This window comes from Perognathus longimembris, chromosome 12 (assembly GCF_023159225.1).
Source record: "Perognathus longimembris pacificus isolate PPM17 chromosome 12, ASM2315922v1, whole genome shotgun sequence".
Classification (NCBI taxonomy): domain Eukaryota; kingdom Metazoa; phylum Chordata; class Mammalia; order Rodentia; family Heteromyidae; genus Perognathus; species Perognathus longimembris.
The window spans coordinates 26,592,455-26,611,182 of record NC_063172.1 but is presented as its reverse complement, the minus strand read 5'-3'; the positions used below and the strand labels follow the sequence as shown (position 1 = coordinate 26,611,182).

The following is an 18,728-nucleotide window of genomic DNA, read 5'->3' as shown; positions in this document are numbered from 1 at the left end:
CGGGCGGCCGGGCGGTGGCGGCGGGCCCGACCCCAGCGGCCCCAAGTTTCCCGGGACCTTGAAGCGGGATCCTGCCAGGTGGAGCCCGCTGGGCCCCGCGGCGCCGCGCGGGCCGGGGCGCGGGCGCCCGCGGGTGGGGGGTGGGGGACAGGTGCCCGGGCGTGGCGCGCTGCAGACGGGGCGCCAGGCGGGGGAGGGCACGGGGGTCGCCTCCTCTCTCGGGAACTGCCACGCTGGGCGTGGGGGAGAACGACTTGGAGGACAGAAGGACGGGATGAATTCAATGGTAATTAAAAAACAAAACACATTGAGGCCCCCAGCCAACCTCCGTGGGTCCCGTGTCTCCCTTCCCGGACCGTGGGCGGGGGCTTCGCGATGTCCCCCATGCTGCCACGTCCAGCCCAAGAAAACGAGCTCGCTCCTCCACAGCGAGAATCCTACAGGTCTCCCTCGGCTTGGCCTCTGGAAAGTTCTGAAGAGTAGTTCCAGAAGGCTAATAATACCCCACCCAGGGGGCTTTTAGAGCTCTGAGAAGTGGAACAACTCCCTAGGTCTTACGAGATGCCCCCAGCCTTGTTCGTTCGTGTGTGTGTGTGTCGCGCATTTCTTACCTTTTATGATCTTTTTTTTTTCTCCACTGTACTCATCCTCCGCTCCCCTCTCCTACCCTATCTTCCACACAGCAGAAACCTTCCATCAGCAGTTCCCCTAGAGAAGAGATTTCCTCAGCAAGTGCCAAAGCAGGTGGAAATGCCTTCCTAGCTTGGAATTTTCCATCATTTTTATTTTTTCCTTTACCCAGAGTGAAAATTGACTTGCATTTGACTTTTGTGACACATGTTGCTGATAACACTTTCTGGATTGTTTTCACAGCAATTGACCCCCCAGAACTTATTTTCAGGAAAACAGCTTCCTTCAAAATGGTAAACATAATGAGATGAAGACCTTGAACATTTTGTCTTTGGATGGGAATCTTCTGCTAATGAAAGGAGTGGTTAATCTAAGCCATGTAGTGAAACCTGAAATTTGAAGACAATGGAAATGCTCACATTTTTGTTGATGTGTGTTTGCCTACCCCTCATAAGGGGGCACAGTCTTTTCACATGTGAACCAATTACTGTTCCCAGATGTATGAAAATGACCTACAACATGACATTTTTCCCCAATCTCATGGGTCATTATGACCAGGGTATTGCTGCTGTGGAAATGGAGGTAAGTAGTTCTTCATGACTTCATTGAAAAGTGGTTTGTTCTAGAATAAATTATAAGGATCTCTTTTACCTCTAAACAGAAAAGGATTTCTTCAAGTTTTATACAAGTCAGTTTGAAAAATTCTTTTGAAAATTTAAATCACCCTACTGACACAATTTGTATACATGTTGGTCTCCCTTTAGTGGATTTGCTTCAGCTAAGGTTTGTTTTATAATGAAGTGTAGTTATGAGTGATTCCCAATTATATTGTGCATTTTATTATGTATGATAAACTCAGAAAATGTAATTTCTGGACTTGTTTTTGAATTCACTAAACATATACTCTATACTGCTTGGACTAAAAGTGAAGAAAACACTTTAAAAATAACTTTTGTTGTTATTATAAAGGTGATGTACAGAGGGGTTACAGTTACATAAGTCAGGTAAAGAGTACATTTCTTTACCCTGCTTAACATGTTTTAATGAGTAGTTGTAATGTTTGCATAGCTCAGTTTTTCCAAAGCAAAGAAATCATTGGAATATGGGTTAAAGGTAGTATTTTACTAAAAAGTGACTTTAAAAATAGCACTTAAGTATTCTTTGTAAGATACTTATTAAATGAAAGCACACATTAGGTGAGGAGCAGAATGACAGTAAAGATTGCCTCAGGTACACCTCAGTTACCTATTACAGTCTCTGGTTTGGAGATATGCAGATTTGGAGGGAGGTGTGGGAAGAAACAGCTGCCTGTACAGACAGGAACCTGCCCTCCTGTAACTGATCTGTTAGCTTGATAAGTTTCCTGGAGGAAAAAAGACAAATGCATTATATTTGTAGTCTTTCTCCAGAAAAACTGTTTGAAGACAGTAAACGTGGTTTCTAACCACCCCACCCCCCAATCTAATATAGATGCAGGTTTAAAAACTACTTTTGATTTTGCAGCTTTGGTGGTCTTCTAATGTTGTTTAGTCGAATGGTTGTCTGACTACCTCATTGTAGATTCATGTCTACAATACGAAAGCTTTCAAATACAAAATAGACGTACTGTTATATTACTGAAATTGCTGAATAGTGCTTCAAACCGATGGAAGGTCTTCTTTCCTTTTCTTTCTTCGTTTGGTTTTAATGTATACTGGGGATTGATCCCAGGGCCTTACATATGCTAAGCAACAACTGTCATATGAATATAACTGTTACATGCAAGATAGCTTTTTGAATACTGAACAGATGATTCAGCAAGACTTCCATTGATTAATCAGAACCATTTAATGCCCTAATCTGATTTAAATTAAGTAGTCATGGAGAGACCATAAAGCACTTTTCCTGGAGCAATGTATGTTTTATAACTCATTTTTCAGTAATGTTCTTAAAGCATTTTACTTCCCTTCTGTGCAGTAACTACATATAGATGAAGTCTCAATGCCAACAGTGATTTCATAAGTTCCTATCGTTTAGATCAAGTTCCTTATTGTAGGATGCCAGTAGAATGATAGTGGAGAGACCCATCCCTGCTATTTTTAACCACCTACAATTGTAAGACAGTAACAATTAAGTTTTTATTCCACACATTTATTTCTGATGTCAACTTCTTTTCTGACTTAAAAAAAAGGTATTTTTTTCTTCACCTACTTTCTTCCCCAGGTAATTTTGTGTGTAGGCATATCAAGGTGACATATTGTTATCTCTTTGATCTCTTTGTCCTATGCCATTTTCTTCATGTATTAAAATTCCTTATAGCATTTACTAATGAAAATTTTTTTGTGAAGTACCAGGATTTGAACTCAGGGCCTCAAGTTTTCCAGACAGATGTTCTACCACTTGAGCTACGTCCTAGACCTTTCTTGACAGATAGGATCTTTCCCCAGAGCCAGTCAGTCCCAGACTTTGATCCTTCTACCTGTGCCGCCCCCATGCTCGAGTTATTTGATGACTTAAAGTCTTACTGCTGTATTTGAACCATGATCCTGTCATCTCTGCCTTTTGAGTAACTGGGCAGGAGCCATAGTCATACCTGGCCATGTTTTAGTTACAAATCTCTCTTAAGTAGGATATAAAAGGATACGTGAGAAGAAAGAAAGCCACCAAGTAGTATTAATACCAGCATTAACTTAAGAATACAAAAAAGGGAAAGGGGAAAAGAAGGGGCAAAATAACATCAACCTGGGTCAGACTGTTCACCCATATATAATTTCTCAGTCTGTAGTGTTGTGTTTTCTTATTGTTCCATTCCTATTTGTCCTTTGCCAGCAGCATTTTCTTTAGCTTCCATATTGAATTGCTCAAATCCTGTCATTTAAGCGCTGTAAGTGAATTTTATGCTATTAATTCCTTCTAAAGAATCTTGAATAAATAAAATGAGCAGGATTATAAAATGAGCCAATTATATTGAAAGATACTGTTATTTATGCATGAACTTATGACTCCTTTATAATACAAATGAGGCATCTGAAGCCCAGAGAAATGATGATTTGTCCAGGGTTTGAGCAGTAGGATCTGGTACAATCTTGTCTGCATGACCCATAGTTTCATCTTTAATTCCATTGACCTTATTGGAAGAACAGATAATATATCCTAAGATTCAGAATGTACTATTTAAATTTAGTCTTTTACTTCTTTGCAGACTTAGTGGATGAAAGAATTTCAGATAAAAATTGAACTAGATGACTTCTTTTAACCTCTATTCAGCTTCACCTCTTTGTTTTTCATCTCATCAGCGTCTAGATTACAAAATTCTTGTTCTGTTAGATAACATTCTTACCCTCCAGTCCCTCTGCTTTACTAGTGCCAAGATAATTTTATTAAAATGCAAATCTTTGCAGTCCACCTTGAAGTTAAAGTTATCTACCATTAATCTTTAAAATCAGAGAACTAAAAACCTGACTCTAGAGTGGTACCCGCGGCTTGTCATGTGAGACCCTCCCTTCCTGTCCAGCTTTCATCTTTCCTCTCCAAATTGCACACACCACTTCAGCAAGACCCAAATCCACTCTCCCTTCTGTACATTTGTGTATTTTTTAATCTTTTTTATATACTTACAATGGCTTTATAATATTTAAAATCCAGAATAGGTGAATACAGTCATATGTGCAAATGGAAGTAGGCAACTTGGGGGGAGGTAGGGTTGAGACAGATGGGGGAGAATGATGGAAGTGGTGACACTGATCGAGACACATTGACTTCATAAACTGACATGTTGAAGTGAAGCCTTCTTGTATAATTATATGGGACAAAGAGTGAGCCAGTTCAGCAGTGAAGCCCACTAGACACTATGTTGGAAATGAACTATGCAACTTGGGCAGGGGCAAGGAAATCAGGAGGGGAAAACCTGGGATAGAAGGATTGAGGGGGTGACACTGTTCAAAAGGAAATGTACTCTCCTTACCTGACATGTTACTGTAACCCCTCTGTATATCACCTTTACAATAAAAAATTAAAAATCTAAAAAAAAGAAATGGAAAAAAATTCAAAATAGACATGCAAAATATACTTTATCTATGGAATTATTACAATAAAATCCTCTTACTGTAAATATATGCTAATTAAAATATGGAGCGCATCACAAATTTGCATGTCATCCTTGTGCAGGTGCCATGCTAATCCTCTCTATATCGTTCCTATTTTAGTATATGTGCTGCCGAAGCGAGCACTTTTTGAATCTTTTGGTGAGCTCTCTACCTGCCCTTTTCTCTTCTTAATCTCCTCAGTTCCTTCAGGTCTCAGTTAAAGCAACAGCTCTGCCTTGAGTGAGATCTCTTACTTTTCTACCGAGCCTCACTACTGAACCCACTTTCTACACTCTTCTAAGTACCTAGTAGTAGATTGGGTCTGACCCAACTACCTTTGTTTCCTGGTCACTGTTGAATTTTCAGTGAATTAATATTAGAGTCGGGCTGAAGAGTTGCCTGATGATTATGGCAATTGGTTGTCTTTTCTCCTCTCCCCCCTCCCCTTTCTTCCCTCCTCCTCATCCTTCTTCCTCTTCTTTTAAAGACTGGCCCATAGCTTGCTACATATCCCCAGCTAGCCTAAAAACTCTACCCTTCTACCTCAGCCTCCTGAATGTTGTATTACTATCACTACATCTGGCTCAATTTTACATTTGTGGCCACCAAGAATCCCATTTCAGTTAGGAGATATCATTCTTCTCTTGTGTTTCACTTTTCATTTTGTGACAGCTAGCCTAGATTTATAGAGTTTAGGCATTTATGGTTGTTGTTAATCTATGATTCTATGAGATTGTTTAGAGCAGTGTTCTCACAGTTTAGTTCATAGCTTGGTCATAACAAGCTTATGGGATTGTTAGTAATGCAAGTGTGTGGACCCCACCCACCTACTGAATCATGAACTCTGAAGATAGAGCCTTAGTAACTGTTTTAACAAGCTGTCCAGTGTTTATTACAAATGTTAATGTTTAAGACCCACTGGTTAAGAGCAAGGAGTGGAAGAAGTTTCTGTAAAGTGCCAATTTTGGTTTTACAGACTATGCAGTCTCACAGCTATTCAGCAGTTGAAGCAGAAAAGCTGCCTCAGATAGTATATGAACAAATGAGTGGAGATGTTTCAGTGGAACTTGGCAGCATTTACAAACATGGTCAGTGGACCATATTTGATACATTTGCTGAACTCTGGTTTAATATACTTAAAAATGTTCAAAGTGTTGGGCATTGGTGGCTCCTGCGTGTAATCCTAGCTGCTCAGGAGGATGAGATTTAATGATTACCATTTGAAATCAGCCTGGGCATGAAAGTCCCTAAGACTCTTATCTTCAAGCTTACACCAAGAAGCTGGAAGTAGTCATGTGGCTCAAGAAGGAGAGTACCAGCCTTGAGTGCAGAATTGAAGGAACAGTGCTCAGGCCCTGAGTTCAAACCTAGTATAGGTAAAGAAAAAAAAATGTTAGAATATCATATAATAAACATTACCATGAATTTTTTATTAATATGTCACCTGAGTAATATGTTATTTACTTTGCACATAACTTTTTTTCTTGTGGTACTGGGAATAAACCCAAGGCCTTGCACAAGTGCTCTGCTTCTGCGATACATTTCCAGACCTCGCATGAATTTGTGTGCATGTATGCTGGTTCTGGGGCTTGAACTCAGGGCCTAGGTGCTATATCTCAGGTTTTTATGCTCAAGGCTAGAGATCTACCACATGAGCCACAGCTTTTTGTTGGTTAACTGGAGATCAGAATCTCACAGTTTCCTGCCAGCCTGGCTTCAAACCTCGATCCTCAAATCTCAGCCTCCTGAGTTGCTAGGCCAAAGGCATGAGCCACTGGAGCCTAGCTGAATTTTTTAAAGTTAAATGTATCCTAAGTCAGAAGAATCTGATTGGGATAGTTCTTAGTAATGCTGCAAAAAAACCTGTGAGAAATGTTTTTCCTTATTTTATTGTCTAAATCTAAAGTCATTTGTAGTACAAAGAGTTAACTTCAGACTTTGAATAGTTACTTAGCCTTGTCATGAAAAGGATGTTGTACAGTGTAAATTCTAAGTAGAAAAACAAATGGCTGCTGGTTTTCCATTGTATTCCTTTTGTTTCCTATCTAGAGCATTGTTTCTCTGGTTGTGAGGTTGACATCCCTTGAGAAACTGATTTCATCCAGAAGACTGATCTAGGGAAAATGGAAATAGTGATATTGTATTTTTCATTTTAAATTGCCTTCATTGAGGTCCAGGCAAAAGCAAAGTCCTGTATTGTGTTTGGAACAGCATGTGGCCATTCCACTTTTAAGCAGTCTAAAGGAAATGAACCATAAAACCTTTCCTTTCCCCTTTTAACATGAACTATTGAAATGTCCCTGTTTAATTAAAAATAAAGGAATGGAGGGCAACTGGATCAACAGACTTCTAAAAAAGTTGTTACTATTGTGCCATAATATTTACACATTTTCATTTTTCTGATTAGAAGAACATAGTGGAGCCTATCTCACTATCACTTAACCCCCTTTCCTGCTTATTCTCTATTCTGTACATGGTATATTGGGAGAGGAAATGCTTCGTGTGACTAAACCTCTTTGTTTTTCAGAGACTATCACATTAGCATGGCTGTAGCTATTCTGAAAGTAAAATATTAGTCACATGTAGCAAAATAAATACTAAAAAGCATTCCAATTCAGTAGTGTATATAATGGCTACTGTTGTTTTTTTCTGTGTAGAATGTGGTTCTACAGGCTTACCTTCCTTTGTGATGTTGAGTTGCCCTTGTAGGGAAAGTACCCTGATTGCTTCTTAGAGTTTCTCTCCCATTTCTTGGAATTCTGTGGTGTAGGATATTAATAGTCATGCCCTCAGGAGGCTTGTTCCCAAGGCCCACCAAACCATAGGACGATTATTGCATTGTGATTGTTTTCCTGTCATTGAAAATGTGCCATGTAGATAACAAAGCCTTACTACTCTATCTTGTATATTTGTCACATGTTCATTAACATTTGATGAACATGTAACTGGATCTGTAGTTTCCTCAGAATTATAACTTTTTACAAATTTTTGAAGTTTTAAATTAAAACTGATTTGCAATACCAACCAGGTATGATTTACATTTCTCTAATTTCCAAGGAAAGCTCTTTGGGAGAAATAATTTAAAATTTCTATTGCTGTGTGTCAAGAAATATCTCTATTAAATTACAGATCTTCCATTGTGGAAGTGGTGCAACTTCTACTTTTTATTTTTCTTAGGCTCTCTCTGCCTTCCTTTTTTGTTTTTGTTTTTTTAAGAAGCTGAGTTGCCCAACATTGAGCACATTCATCAAAGTAAGTGACAGAATTTTACTTGTATACAGCAGTCCATTGATTTCTTAAAGAAATTACTCTGGATTTTAGAAATTCTTTGATAGTATTTGCCCTATAAAGTGTAACAGAGAACATTCTAGAACCCTTTACACTTCACTGAGGTCTGCCACTATTTTAATTCACTTTTTAAGTTTCTTGCTTTCCTTGATTTCTGTCACTATCACTAGAACTGAGCTTCTTTCTCCATGCTATAGTAAATCTGGAAGTAAATTGTTTACCATTTCATGTAAGTTACTGGGTACATGGCAGCAGTAGAAAGCACAAATCCTGAATTGAGGATCAGATATTGGCAGTCTCTTGCCTTGGTTCCATGTGCCATTGGGATTCTGATTCATGCTTCAAAAAAGTGAGAGGTGTGTACATATCCTGACTCTTCAGTACTAAAGAAGACAAGGTACTGCCAAGATATCTCTGCTTAAGGATACACACACACACACACACACACACACACACACACACACGTGTATATATACATTTTTTTAAACAAACACTTTATTTTTGTATGTGCCAATCCTGGGGCTTGAACTCAGGGCCTGTCTCTGAGCTCTTCTGTTTAAGGAAAGTGCTCTACCACTTGAGCCACAGCTCTATTACAGGCTTTCTGGTGGTTAATTGGAGATAAGAGTCTCACAGACTTTCCTGCTTGGGCTGGCTTCAGACCATAATCCTTAGATCTCAGCATCTTGCTAAGCTAGGATTACAGGTGTGAGCCACTGGTGCCTGCTATGGCTAAAACATTTTAAAAAAATACAGTACGTCTCATATCAAGAAGTGGGGGAGGAGAATAGACTAAAGAGACCAAAGCGTTTGAATATTTTCTTAGTTCATAGGTTTAGACAGCACTTACTGTGCCTGATACTAGTGTAATATTGTGATGGATTTCAGAATTTAAAACTGTATGGAAGAACGATCACAACCAGTTATATTAGTAGTCTTTACATCTTAAGATTTAGCTTCCAAAAATGGTGCCTAGACATTTTATAGAAGAACATTGATTCCTATCAAGATTTTTACTTTGAGACTGAGGAAATATATTCATCCTGTTTATGTTGATTAACTGACTGGTATACTAGATTGGTATATTGAATTCAATAGTAGTGTGGCCCATTATTTAAAAAGCTATTGTTTGCTTCTAAATTAGTCCGCAAATACCTGTGCCTTGGGAAGTATGCCCATGATAAGCACAGCTTGAGTCTTTGATAATGTGACTTGTGAATATTTTTTCAACCCTAAACAGCTCCTTCAGGTAGAATTCTTTTTTTTATTTTCAGGTAGAATTCTTATTTCAGGTAGAATTCTTATCCTTTGGATACATTTTCATTCCTTCATCTTTGTTGTCCTTCATCTTCGTTGTCCTTGTGTGTGGGCAAGGGTGTTTCTCAGGGAGAATTGTTTGCATATCACATAGTGTTAAGGCTGGGGATTTCATCCGAACTCTGCAGCCATTTGAAGTGGATTTAGACCGCTTCTGCCTCTTAATGCTTTGTTTCTTGACTCTTCATGGCACTTCCTTCATCTGTGGGGTGGAGATAAAAACTTGTACCTCATAGGTAATATGTGGAAAAGGGCCGTGCTTCTCTTCTAAGTGCTGAATAAATGAGAGCATAGGTTTGTTGCCAGTAGCCATGGTGTTGCTAAAAGTCTGAGATCAGAAATAAGAACTCTAGATTCTAGCCCAGAGTAGATTTTGGAATTTCAATAATAATTTCCATAAGAAATTGCTTTAGTTCTCTCACTGGGATTTGGACGGAGATTTGGATGAGAGCAGTGGTTTTCAGCCTGCGATGGAGGTGCTTTGAGGTCAGTGGTGGCCCAGGGGAACACTGAGAAGGCTCAGCAGGGTTTCCTTCTCAGCCAGAGCAGCTGGGCCTCTATTTATTTGATATCTCAGGCTTCTTTGTAACTTCTCACTTAAAGAAATGCTGCTTGGCAAGCAAGATATGAGCACATGTACACACAGATACTTTGAAAAAAATTTACTTTTATGTCCTTTCAGCTCCCTCCCAAGTCTGAAATTCTTTTGTCTATTAGTCTGCAACAAAAGTTGCAAGTGGTTAGCTCAACTAAATTTGTCTCAATACTGTTTTGTTTGTCCTGCATGGTATTTAGGTATATAAAGTGCCAAAAATCTGGCTGGGCACAATGACACGCACCTGTAACCTCCGTCTTTTTGGAAGGCAGAAATAGGAGGATTACTGTTCAAAATCAGCTAGAACAGAGGGGAGGGGGTGAGGGGTAGGATAGTTCCTACCTCAAAGAACAAGCTGAGTAGAGTAGTTCATGTGTGTAATCCCAAGTAGTTGGGAGGCATAGGTAGGAGGATTGAGGTCTGAGGCCAGCTCAAGCAAAGTATGAGACCATACCTGAAAAATAAAGCAAAAATATCTGAAAGAATGGTTCAAGTGGTAGATTATTTTAGCAAGTCTAAGGCCCAGAGTCTAAACCCTAGTACCACTCACCCCACCCTCCAAAAAAATCCAAGATTTGGGAGATTTCACACAAAATTCAAGTACTGTTTTCCTGTGAAAAATGGGTGTTATCTGTCAGTTCTGTGCTTACATTTCCAAATGACAGGCTGCTAGAGTTGAGTGACAGCTGCTCCTCAGGTATGCCCAGTGTCTTATACTGCTTTCCCTTTACCAGCCAGGTCTCCAAAGGTACTCTGAGTCTTCAACATTTGATTTATCCTTTGCAGAATATGTGAACTTCAACATTATTAGATTAACCAGTGTTGGCACTGTAGAAGAATTAAACATGTTTGCCCTGTAAGAAAGGTATTTTAGTTAAGCAAAAGTACATGTGTTACTTTCATTTTTTCCATTCTTGAACACAACAATTAAGCTTTAAATGTACTCAAAAGGAGATTTCAAGCTGGGTGCTGATGTCTTACACCTATAATCTTAGCTACTCTGGAAGCTGAGATTTGCGGGTCAAAGCCAGTCCAGGCAGGAAAGTCCATGAGTCTCTTATGGATAATTAACCACCAGAAAACTGGAAGTCATGCTATGGCTGAAAGTGGCAGAGCACTAACTAGCCTTGAGCTCAGAGACAGTGCCCAGGCCCTGAGTTCAAACCCTAAGACTGACTCCCCCCCCCCCCCAAAAAAAATGATTATTTGGGGATAGCAGTAAAAAAGCAAATACTTTAGGAAACTAGTTCCATTCTTTTTTTTTTTTTTTTGATGGTCCTGAGGCTTAAACTCTAGGCCTCAGCTCTGTCCCTGAGCTTTTTTTGCTCAAGCCTAGCACTCTATTGCTTGAGCCCCAGCACCATTTCTGTTTTTTTCTGAGTGGTTTATTGGAGATAAGAGCCTCACAGACTTTCCTGCCTTAGCTGGCACCAAACCACAATCCTCAGATCTCTGCCATCTGAATAAGGTTACAGGCATGAGCCACTGGCACCTGTCTTCATTTGTGACAAAACTATATTCTGTCATTCTATTTTTGTGTAACAGCATTTTCTTCCACTTGCAAACCTGGATTGTTCACCAAATGTTGAGACATTCCTTTGTGAAGCTTTTGTACCAACTTGCACAGAGCAAATTCATGTGGTTCCACCTTGTCGAAGATTTTGTGAGAAAGTATATTCTGATTGCAAAAAGCTAATTGACACATTTGGGATCAGATGGCCTGAGGAACTTGAATGTGACAGGTAAGTTACGTTTCTCACTGAAAATGACTGATGACATTTTAATAATATAAATTAAGTTCTCCAGAGTATTAGTGACAGACTTTTACTATTTATTTAACAAATGTATTTTGCACACTTAATACATGCCAAATACAGTGGTATTAAGTGTTGCAGACACAATGATTAGCAACAGACTTAGGTCTTACCCTTACTGTGAGACAGAAGGAATAAATAATAATCAAATAATTACATCAGAAAAGTGCAGTGCTAAGCTCTAGGTTTAGTTTTCAGCACTGCAAAATAAAAAAAGTAAATTTCTCAAACATTTCATATGCTGTATGTAGGCAAGGTGTACTCATGTCAGACTACTGCTTATATAAATTTTAAGTTTTCTCTTTAACTACTTAATTCTAAAAACATAAATTAGTTAATAATTATTATTTGATTGTTTTCCAGTAAGTATATCTTCATATTTACTTGCCTTGTATTTCATTATCTATTAGTATGACAGCCACAGTTTTAAATCAGCTTAAAAACTATTATATCCTAACCTGTAAGCTATTTAGACCTGTATGTCTTCCTATCAATTATGAATTCATAAGGAAATATTTTATAGTTAGAAAGCATAGGATAAAGTAGCAAATCAAAAATGTTGGCTTGCTATATCTAATTTTTTTGTACTCCTTACAGATTGCAGTACTGTGATGCCACGGTTCCTGTAACTTCTGACCCACACAAAGAGGCGTTTGGTCCTCAGAAGAAAACAGAACAAGTACACAGAGACATTGGGTTTTGGTGTCCGCGGCATCTTAAGACTTCAGCAGGACAAGGCTATAAGTTTCTGGGGATTGAACAGTGTGCACCTCCATGCCCCAACATGTATTTTCAGAGTGACGAGCTAGACTTTGCAAAAAGTTTTATTGGAATAGTTTCAATATTTTGTCTTTGTGCAACTCTTTTTACGTTTCTCACTTTCTTAATTGATGTTAGAAGATTCAGATACCCAGAAAGACCAATTATTTATTACTCTGTCTGTTACAGCATTGTATCTCTTATGTACTTCATTGGATTTTTGCTCGGCAACAGCACAGCCTGTAATAGGGCAGATGAGAAGCTGGAGCTTGGTGACACTGTTGTCCTAGGGTCTCAAAATAAGGCTTGCAGTGTATTATTTATGTTTTTGTATTTTTTCACAATGGCTGGCACTGTGTGGTGGGTGATTCTGACCATCACTTGGTTCTTAGCTGCAGGAAGGAAATGGAGTTGTGAAGCCATTGAACAAAAAGCAGTGTGGTTTCATGCTGTGGCTTGGGGAATCCCAGGCTTTCTGACTGTTATGCTTCTTGCTATGAACAAAGTGGAAGGAGACAACATTAGTGGGGTGTGCTTCATTGGCCTTTATGACCTGGATGCTTCTCGCTACTTTGTGCTTTTACCATTGTGCCTCTGTGTGTTTGTGGGACTGTCTCTCCTTTTAGCTGGCATTATTTCCTTAAATCATGTGCGCCAAGTTATACAGCATGATGGTCGGAACCAAGAGAAACTGAAGAAGTTTATGATTCGAATTGGAGTCTTCAGTGGCCTATACCTTGTGCCGTTAGTGACACTCCTTGGATGTTACATCTATGAGCTAGTGAACAGATTTACCTGGGAGATAACCTGGGTCTCTGATCACTGTCGTCAGTACCATATCCCATGTCCTTATCAGGTAAGAGCGATCATTTGGATTTTGTCACTGTGTACTTTCAATATAGAAAGTGTTCCTAGGAATATACTTGTATTCATCGTGAACAGAAAATTAGATATGAAAGCCAGCAGACACAGGGAATTATTACCCATGTGTTAGTTAAAAAGAGATGTGTCCCATAAGTTCTTTCCTTCAGCTGTAGTTTCAGTCGTAGTCGTTTATTCTTTCCAGTGCTTGTGGCTCATGCCTGTAATCCTAGCTACTCGGGAGGCTGATATCTAAGGATCTTGGTTCAAAATTAGCCTGCGCAGACAGACTCTTCTTGCCAATTAACTAGAAGTGGAGATAGAGGTAGATCACCAGCCTTGGGTAAAAGATGCTAAGGGAGAGCAGGAGGCTCTGACTTCGAGCCCTCCTATTGACACTAATTTAATTGCAAAAGCAAGATGAAAAATAAGGAAGAACAGAGCCACAAGAATAGGCTCATCAGAGGGAGAAAAAGAGAAGTAACTTCTACTGCGTTAAGGATTGGTTTTACTTCTTTTACTTCTTCCGTTAGTAGAAAGACCCTATATTGAGATATACTTAATCCCATCATATTATAACTTTTTACATGGTATATGCTTGCAAAAATAGAATTTCATTTTTTGCCTAATCCATTCTGTCATTTCTTAACTAAAAAAAGCAGTTGAAAAAAATGTCCTGATACTTATGATGAATATATAGGTGGTATTTGAAAAAAAAAATTAAAATAAATTTCTGAAACTGTATAATTTCTGAAAGCATTTGGAGTTTCTCAGTAGAAAAATAAAATTAGATAGATATAGCTGCAGTGTTCAGTGTACCTATTATCCCAGCTGCTTGGAAGGTTGAGGCATGAGGAAAGGCTGGGGCAGGATGATTCTAAGTTCGAGGCCAGGCGAGGAAGGAAGGAAGGAGGGAGGGAGGGAGGCAGGCAGGCAGGCAGGCTGGCTGGTTCAGCTGGGCTGGGACTGTAGCTCCAGGGTAGGACACTTGCCTAGCACATGGGAGGCTCTGAGTTGTGACTCTACCACTGTGAAAGAACAGTAGTAGTAATAATAATAATACATTTTGCACCTTTTTCTTCAATACTGAAGTATGATGTTAACTATATTGAACATGAGCACTATCATTACAGTATATCAACTTGGAAATTATTTTCCATAATCACTACCACATTATTTTCAAATAGAAGTAAGTTGGAAGTAATTTGAATATCTTTAAATAAAAGAGAATGGAAAGCTGGGCACCGGTGGCTCACACCTATAATCCTAGCTACTTAGGAGGCTGAGATCTGAGGATTGAGGTTCAAAGCCATCCTGGGCAGGAAAGTCTGTGAGACTCTTATTTCCAAGTAGCCACCAGAAAACTTGAAGTGGTGCTATTGCTCAAGTGGTAGAGCACTAGCCGTGAGCTGAACAGCTCAGGGACAGTGCCCAGGCCCAGAGTTCGAGCCCCACAACAACAACAACAACAAAAAAATTGAATACATTTTGGTTTACTCATAAAAGGTTTTAAGACTAAAAAGATAGAAAGGCCCTACTTGTACTAATCTAGAATGCGCTCAGAAATGCTAGTAAGCACAAAAAGTAAGCTATCGTGCCAAACATGGAATATTTTAATACTTGTACATTTAAAACTAATAGTTGAAGGTTATGCTTGATACAAAACCATTATAATTTTTATGAAATTTCTACACTTTACTAATGTTTTTCTCTAGTCATACAAGTAAATGCAAAATACTGTGAAATATGAATTCGGGTGGATCTTTTTATAGTGGATTATAGTAAGGGGAAAATGGGTAAATATTTAGAGGAAATGATTTTGTAGTTACAAGAAAGTACTCTACATACAGGAGAGAAAATGGGCAGGGGAAGATTGTTTCTCTTGGAGAGATTTATTTTGACACACATACACCGTTCTTTGTTCAGAACTTAGGTGAAAAATGTACTGCACTTAAAGTACTACTTATTGTATTATTTCAAACTTTTTGCAATAAAATAGACTGAAGATTCATAGTTTTTATTCTAGCTTAACGTTGACAGTGTAGAGTTTACATTTTGAGTATGTCATTGTTTGTTTGTTTGTTTGTAGGCAAAAACAAAAGCTCGGCCAGAGCTGGCCTTATTTATGATAAAATACCTGATGACATTAATTGTCGGCATCTCTGCCGTCTTCTGGGTTGGAAGCAAAAAAACATGCGCAGAATGGGCTGGGTTTTTCAAACGAAATCGCAAACGAGAGTAAGAACCTATTGCATTATCTGACATTTTTCTAATATAATTAAATCACAATACCAAGAGCTTTTACAAAAGAGTAAGAGTTCAAGTTATGGAATACCATATCACAATATAGATATGCATGTATTAGTTATAGATATTGTATGTAGTGTACTATATTATAGTTTGGGGCAAGTTGTTCCCTATTGGTTTGATTAATGAACTCTAATTCCAAAAAGTTTTTTTTTCAAAACTGTAGACCTTTTTACTAATGAGCATTTGAAGTCTGAACAATTGCACTTAACAGGGCTTTGTTTGCACTTTCCCTATGTCTACCCCTGTTATACACCCACAGTAATGTCACTGTAACTTGGTAACACAGACTGTTAACTATGTTCTTTGTCCTTTTTTCTTCCGGTGTACTTTTATATTTTGTTTATTTATATATGATACCAATACAGTCAGCCCATTGTTTTATGTTGGTTTGAATTCCCTTACCTTCACTCTTTGATTTTTGACTATTTAATTTCTTTGTACAGTTTTTTAAAAGGAAAATTCAGTTTTACATTGGATGTGAGGATAGTTTTAATTCAGTTTTCTTGGTAATTATCCGTGAGGGTTTTTTCTTTTAATTAGTGTGCATCAGCTATACAGGAAGGGAGTTTCTTGTGACATTTGCACATGTGTATACAGTGTATTCCCCCCTTTTCACTCTTGATTTAATTCTTTAAACTTTACTATTTGTGCTGACAAAGGGCAATAAAGCATATGCAGAAGATTTTACATTTTGAAATCTACTTATTTCATAGCACGTGTAATTACAGATTTTATAACTGCTATCAGCCATTGAAGATTTCTAACTTTATTGAGTGAAGATTTTTTTGACAAAAGACACAGGATAACCTTTGTGGCTTCTACTATAACACTCAAAATGGATTAAGTAAATTCTCCTTGGGTTTTCCTACAGCCCCATCAGTGAAAGTCGAAGAGTGCTGCAGGAGTCATGTGAGTTTTTCTTAAAGCACAATTCCAAAGTGAAACACAAAAAGAAGCACTACAAACCAAGTTCACACAAGCTGAAGGTGATTTCCAAGTCCATGGGAACCAGCACTGGGGCCGCGGCAAATCACGGCACTTCCTCCGTGGCCATCACTGATCATGATTACCTAGGACAAGAAACAGTGACCGAAATTCAGACCTCCCCAGAGGCATCAGTGAGAGAGCTGAGAACTGACAGAGCGTGCACCCCCAACTTAAGAGAACAAGACCCTGGTGAACCTGCCTCCCCAGCTGCATCCAGCTCTAAACTCTCTGGGGAACAGGCAGACAAGAAAAGCCGAGCAGGTAGCGTGAGGGAGAAAAGCAGTGTGTGTGAAAGTGCTCAGAGTGAAGGAAGGTAAGATTTAATGTTGTTCTCGGAAATATTCACAGCTTCCAAATACTGCATTATCCGTTTTTATTCAAATGTGGCATGTCTGAAAAGTAAACATCTCATCACGTGTCTAGATCTCTTAGTGCAAGCAAGTTTAGGTTCAGCCTTATAAATAGAGCATTTAATAGTTTAATTCTTAGCTTTAAGAACAGTCTTAAAATATATTGTTAAGTAGGGAAGTAACGGTTTGTTATGGTAATTTGTATATTTAGGTGAACACTTACAGCTTATCTTCCAGGTTGTTTTCGTTAATACTGCATTATAGCAGGATGGGATTACACTGTGATCCCAGCACTTGGGAAGCAGAGGTAGGAGAATCTGGAGTTTTGAATTCAGTGTGGGCTGAATTCAGGCCAATCTGGACTAGACTATATACATAAGACTCAGTGCCAAAATACAAAATGCACACACATACACACAACAAAAACAAAAAGGCAAGAAAAATACTAAATTACATTACTGTCTCAAAGCTGTCATTTCACATAGGGATGATTATTAATAAGATGTTTTTACTTCCTGAGCATGGAAAGATCTTGCCATCTTTTTTTTTTTTTTTTTTTTTTGCCAGTCCTGGGCCTTGGACTCAGGGCCTGAGCACTGTCCCTGGCTTCTTCCCGCTCAAGGCTAGCACTCTGCCACGTGAGCCACAGCGCCGCTTCTGGCCGTTTTCTGTATATGTGGTGCTGGGGAATCGAACCTAGGGCCTCGTGTATCCAAGGCAGGCACTCTTGCCACTAGGCTATATCCCCAGCCCCAGATCTTGCCATCTTTAATGAATTTTCCCAAATTTCCATAGGCTATTAGAACACAAGTAAGCACTGAGTTAGTATTCTTACAGCTAACTGCCTGGCCCTCAGACTGGATGGACTAACTGAGCCTTCTCTGTGTCCATGATAGCTTCCATATTACTACATTGCAACTACATCCATGCTTTTATCCTCCACTAGACTGAAAAGCTCCCTAAAGGCAGAACCGAGGTCTTATTCACCTTAGTCTTCATGGTAGTTTATTTGTGGTAGGAAAACAAAATATATGTTAAACTGGAGGCAGCAATCTGGCCTTAGTAATTGTGTTCCCCTGAGACACCATGCGACGCTCATATATGAATAACACTTGATAAAACTTCTGAAGTCATCAAAAATTGTATTTGAAAGCAGGATTTTTATTTTGAAGTGATAGAATATGCTGACTTTTAATGGATTAGCTTTTCAGAATATGCTGACTTTTAATGGATTAGCTTTTCATAATGGTTGATACTGGTAGAGGAGAAAACTCATGGAAAATGAAAAGCAGTTTAAAGATGGCTGGCATTGTATTTGTGTTTACATATGTATGTATGTATGTATGTGTACGTACGTATGTCAACTTTTTTTTTCCCTTTGTCCAGGGTAAGTCCAAAGAATGACATTACTGAGAGTGGCTTGGTGCAGAGCAGCAATGTGCAAGTTCCCAGTTCTTCAGAGCTGAGCAGCCTCAGGGGTCCCACATCACTGCTTGTTCACTTGGCTTCCGGGGTAAGAAAAGAACAGGGTACTGGCAGTCATTCAGATACTTGAAAACCTAGAAACAATTCATGTCACACTGGAGCTGACCAACACACTGCCTTATGAGAATCTCTGTTGGCTAGGGATATAGCTCAGTGGTAGAGCACCTGCCTGGCAGGCACAAGGTCTTGGGTTCAATTCCCAGCACTGGAAAAAAAAAATCTCTTTTCTTTTGCACTTAACACTGCATTATCTACTGTTAAACTGGAA

General features: G+C 38.9%; 1 protein-coding gene, 1 long non-coding RNA gene and 1 other non-coding gene across 4 annotated transcripts in view; 1 reads left to right on the top strand and 2 right to left on the bottom strand.

Annotated features, from left to right (window-relative positions):
• The window catches only part of LOC125360685, a 23,573-nt gene extending 14,691 nt beyond the window's left edge, over positions 1–8,882 (bottom strand). The window contains exon 1 of the long non-coding RNA XR_007212790.1: positions 8,742–8,882. This is a non-coding gene — a long non-coding RNA (uncharacterized LOC125360685). The remainder of the gene's footprint in view (positions 1–8,741) is intronic.
• Positions 1–18,728, top strand: part of Fzd6 (frizzled class receptor 6) — a 19,037-nt gene extending 309 nt beyond the window's left edge. The window contains exons 2-7 of one of the 2 annotated variants that reach the window (XM_048358727.1): positions 902–1,212; positions 11,440–11,636; positions 12,306–13,323; positions 15,418–15,566; positions 16,510–16,938; positions 18,362–18,728. In XM_048358727.1, coding sequence (XP_048214684.1) covers positions 1,036–1,212; positions 11,440–11,636; positions 12,306–13,323; positions 15,418–15,566; positions 16,510–16,938; positions 18,362–18,530 — 2,139 coding nt within the window. In that variant the 5' untranslated portion in view covers positions 902–1,035 and the 3' untranslated portion in view covers positions 18,531–18,728. Of the gene's footprint in view, positions 1–873; positions 1,213–11,439; positions 11,637–12,305; positions 13,324–15,417; positions 15,567–16,509; positions 16,939–18,361 lie in introns of both variants that reach the window. The other variant, XM_048358726.1, reaches the window with a different exon arrangement.
• LOC125361107 lies at positions 4,732–4,838 on the bottom strand. Its single transcript, XR_007212894.1, has one exon. It is a non-coding gene; the product is annotated as a U6 spliceosomal RNA (small nuclear RNA).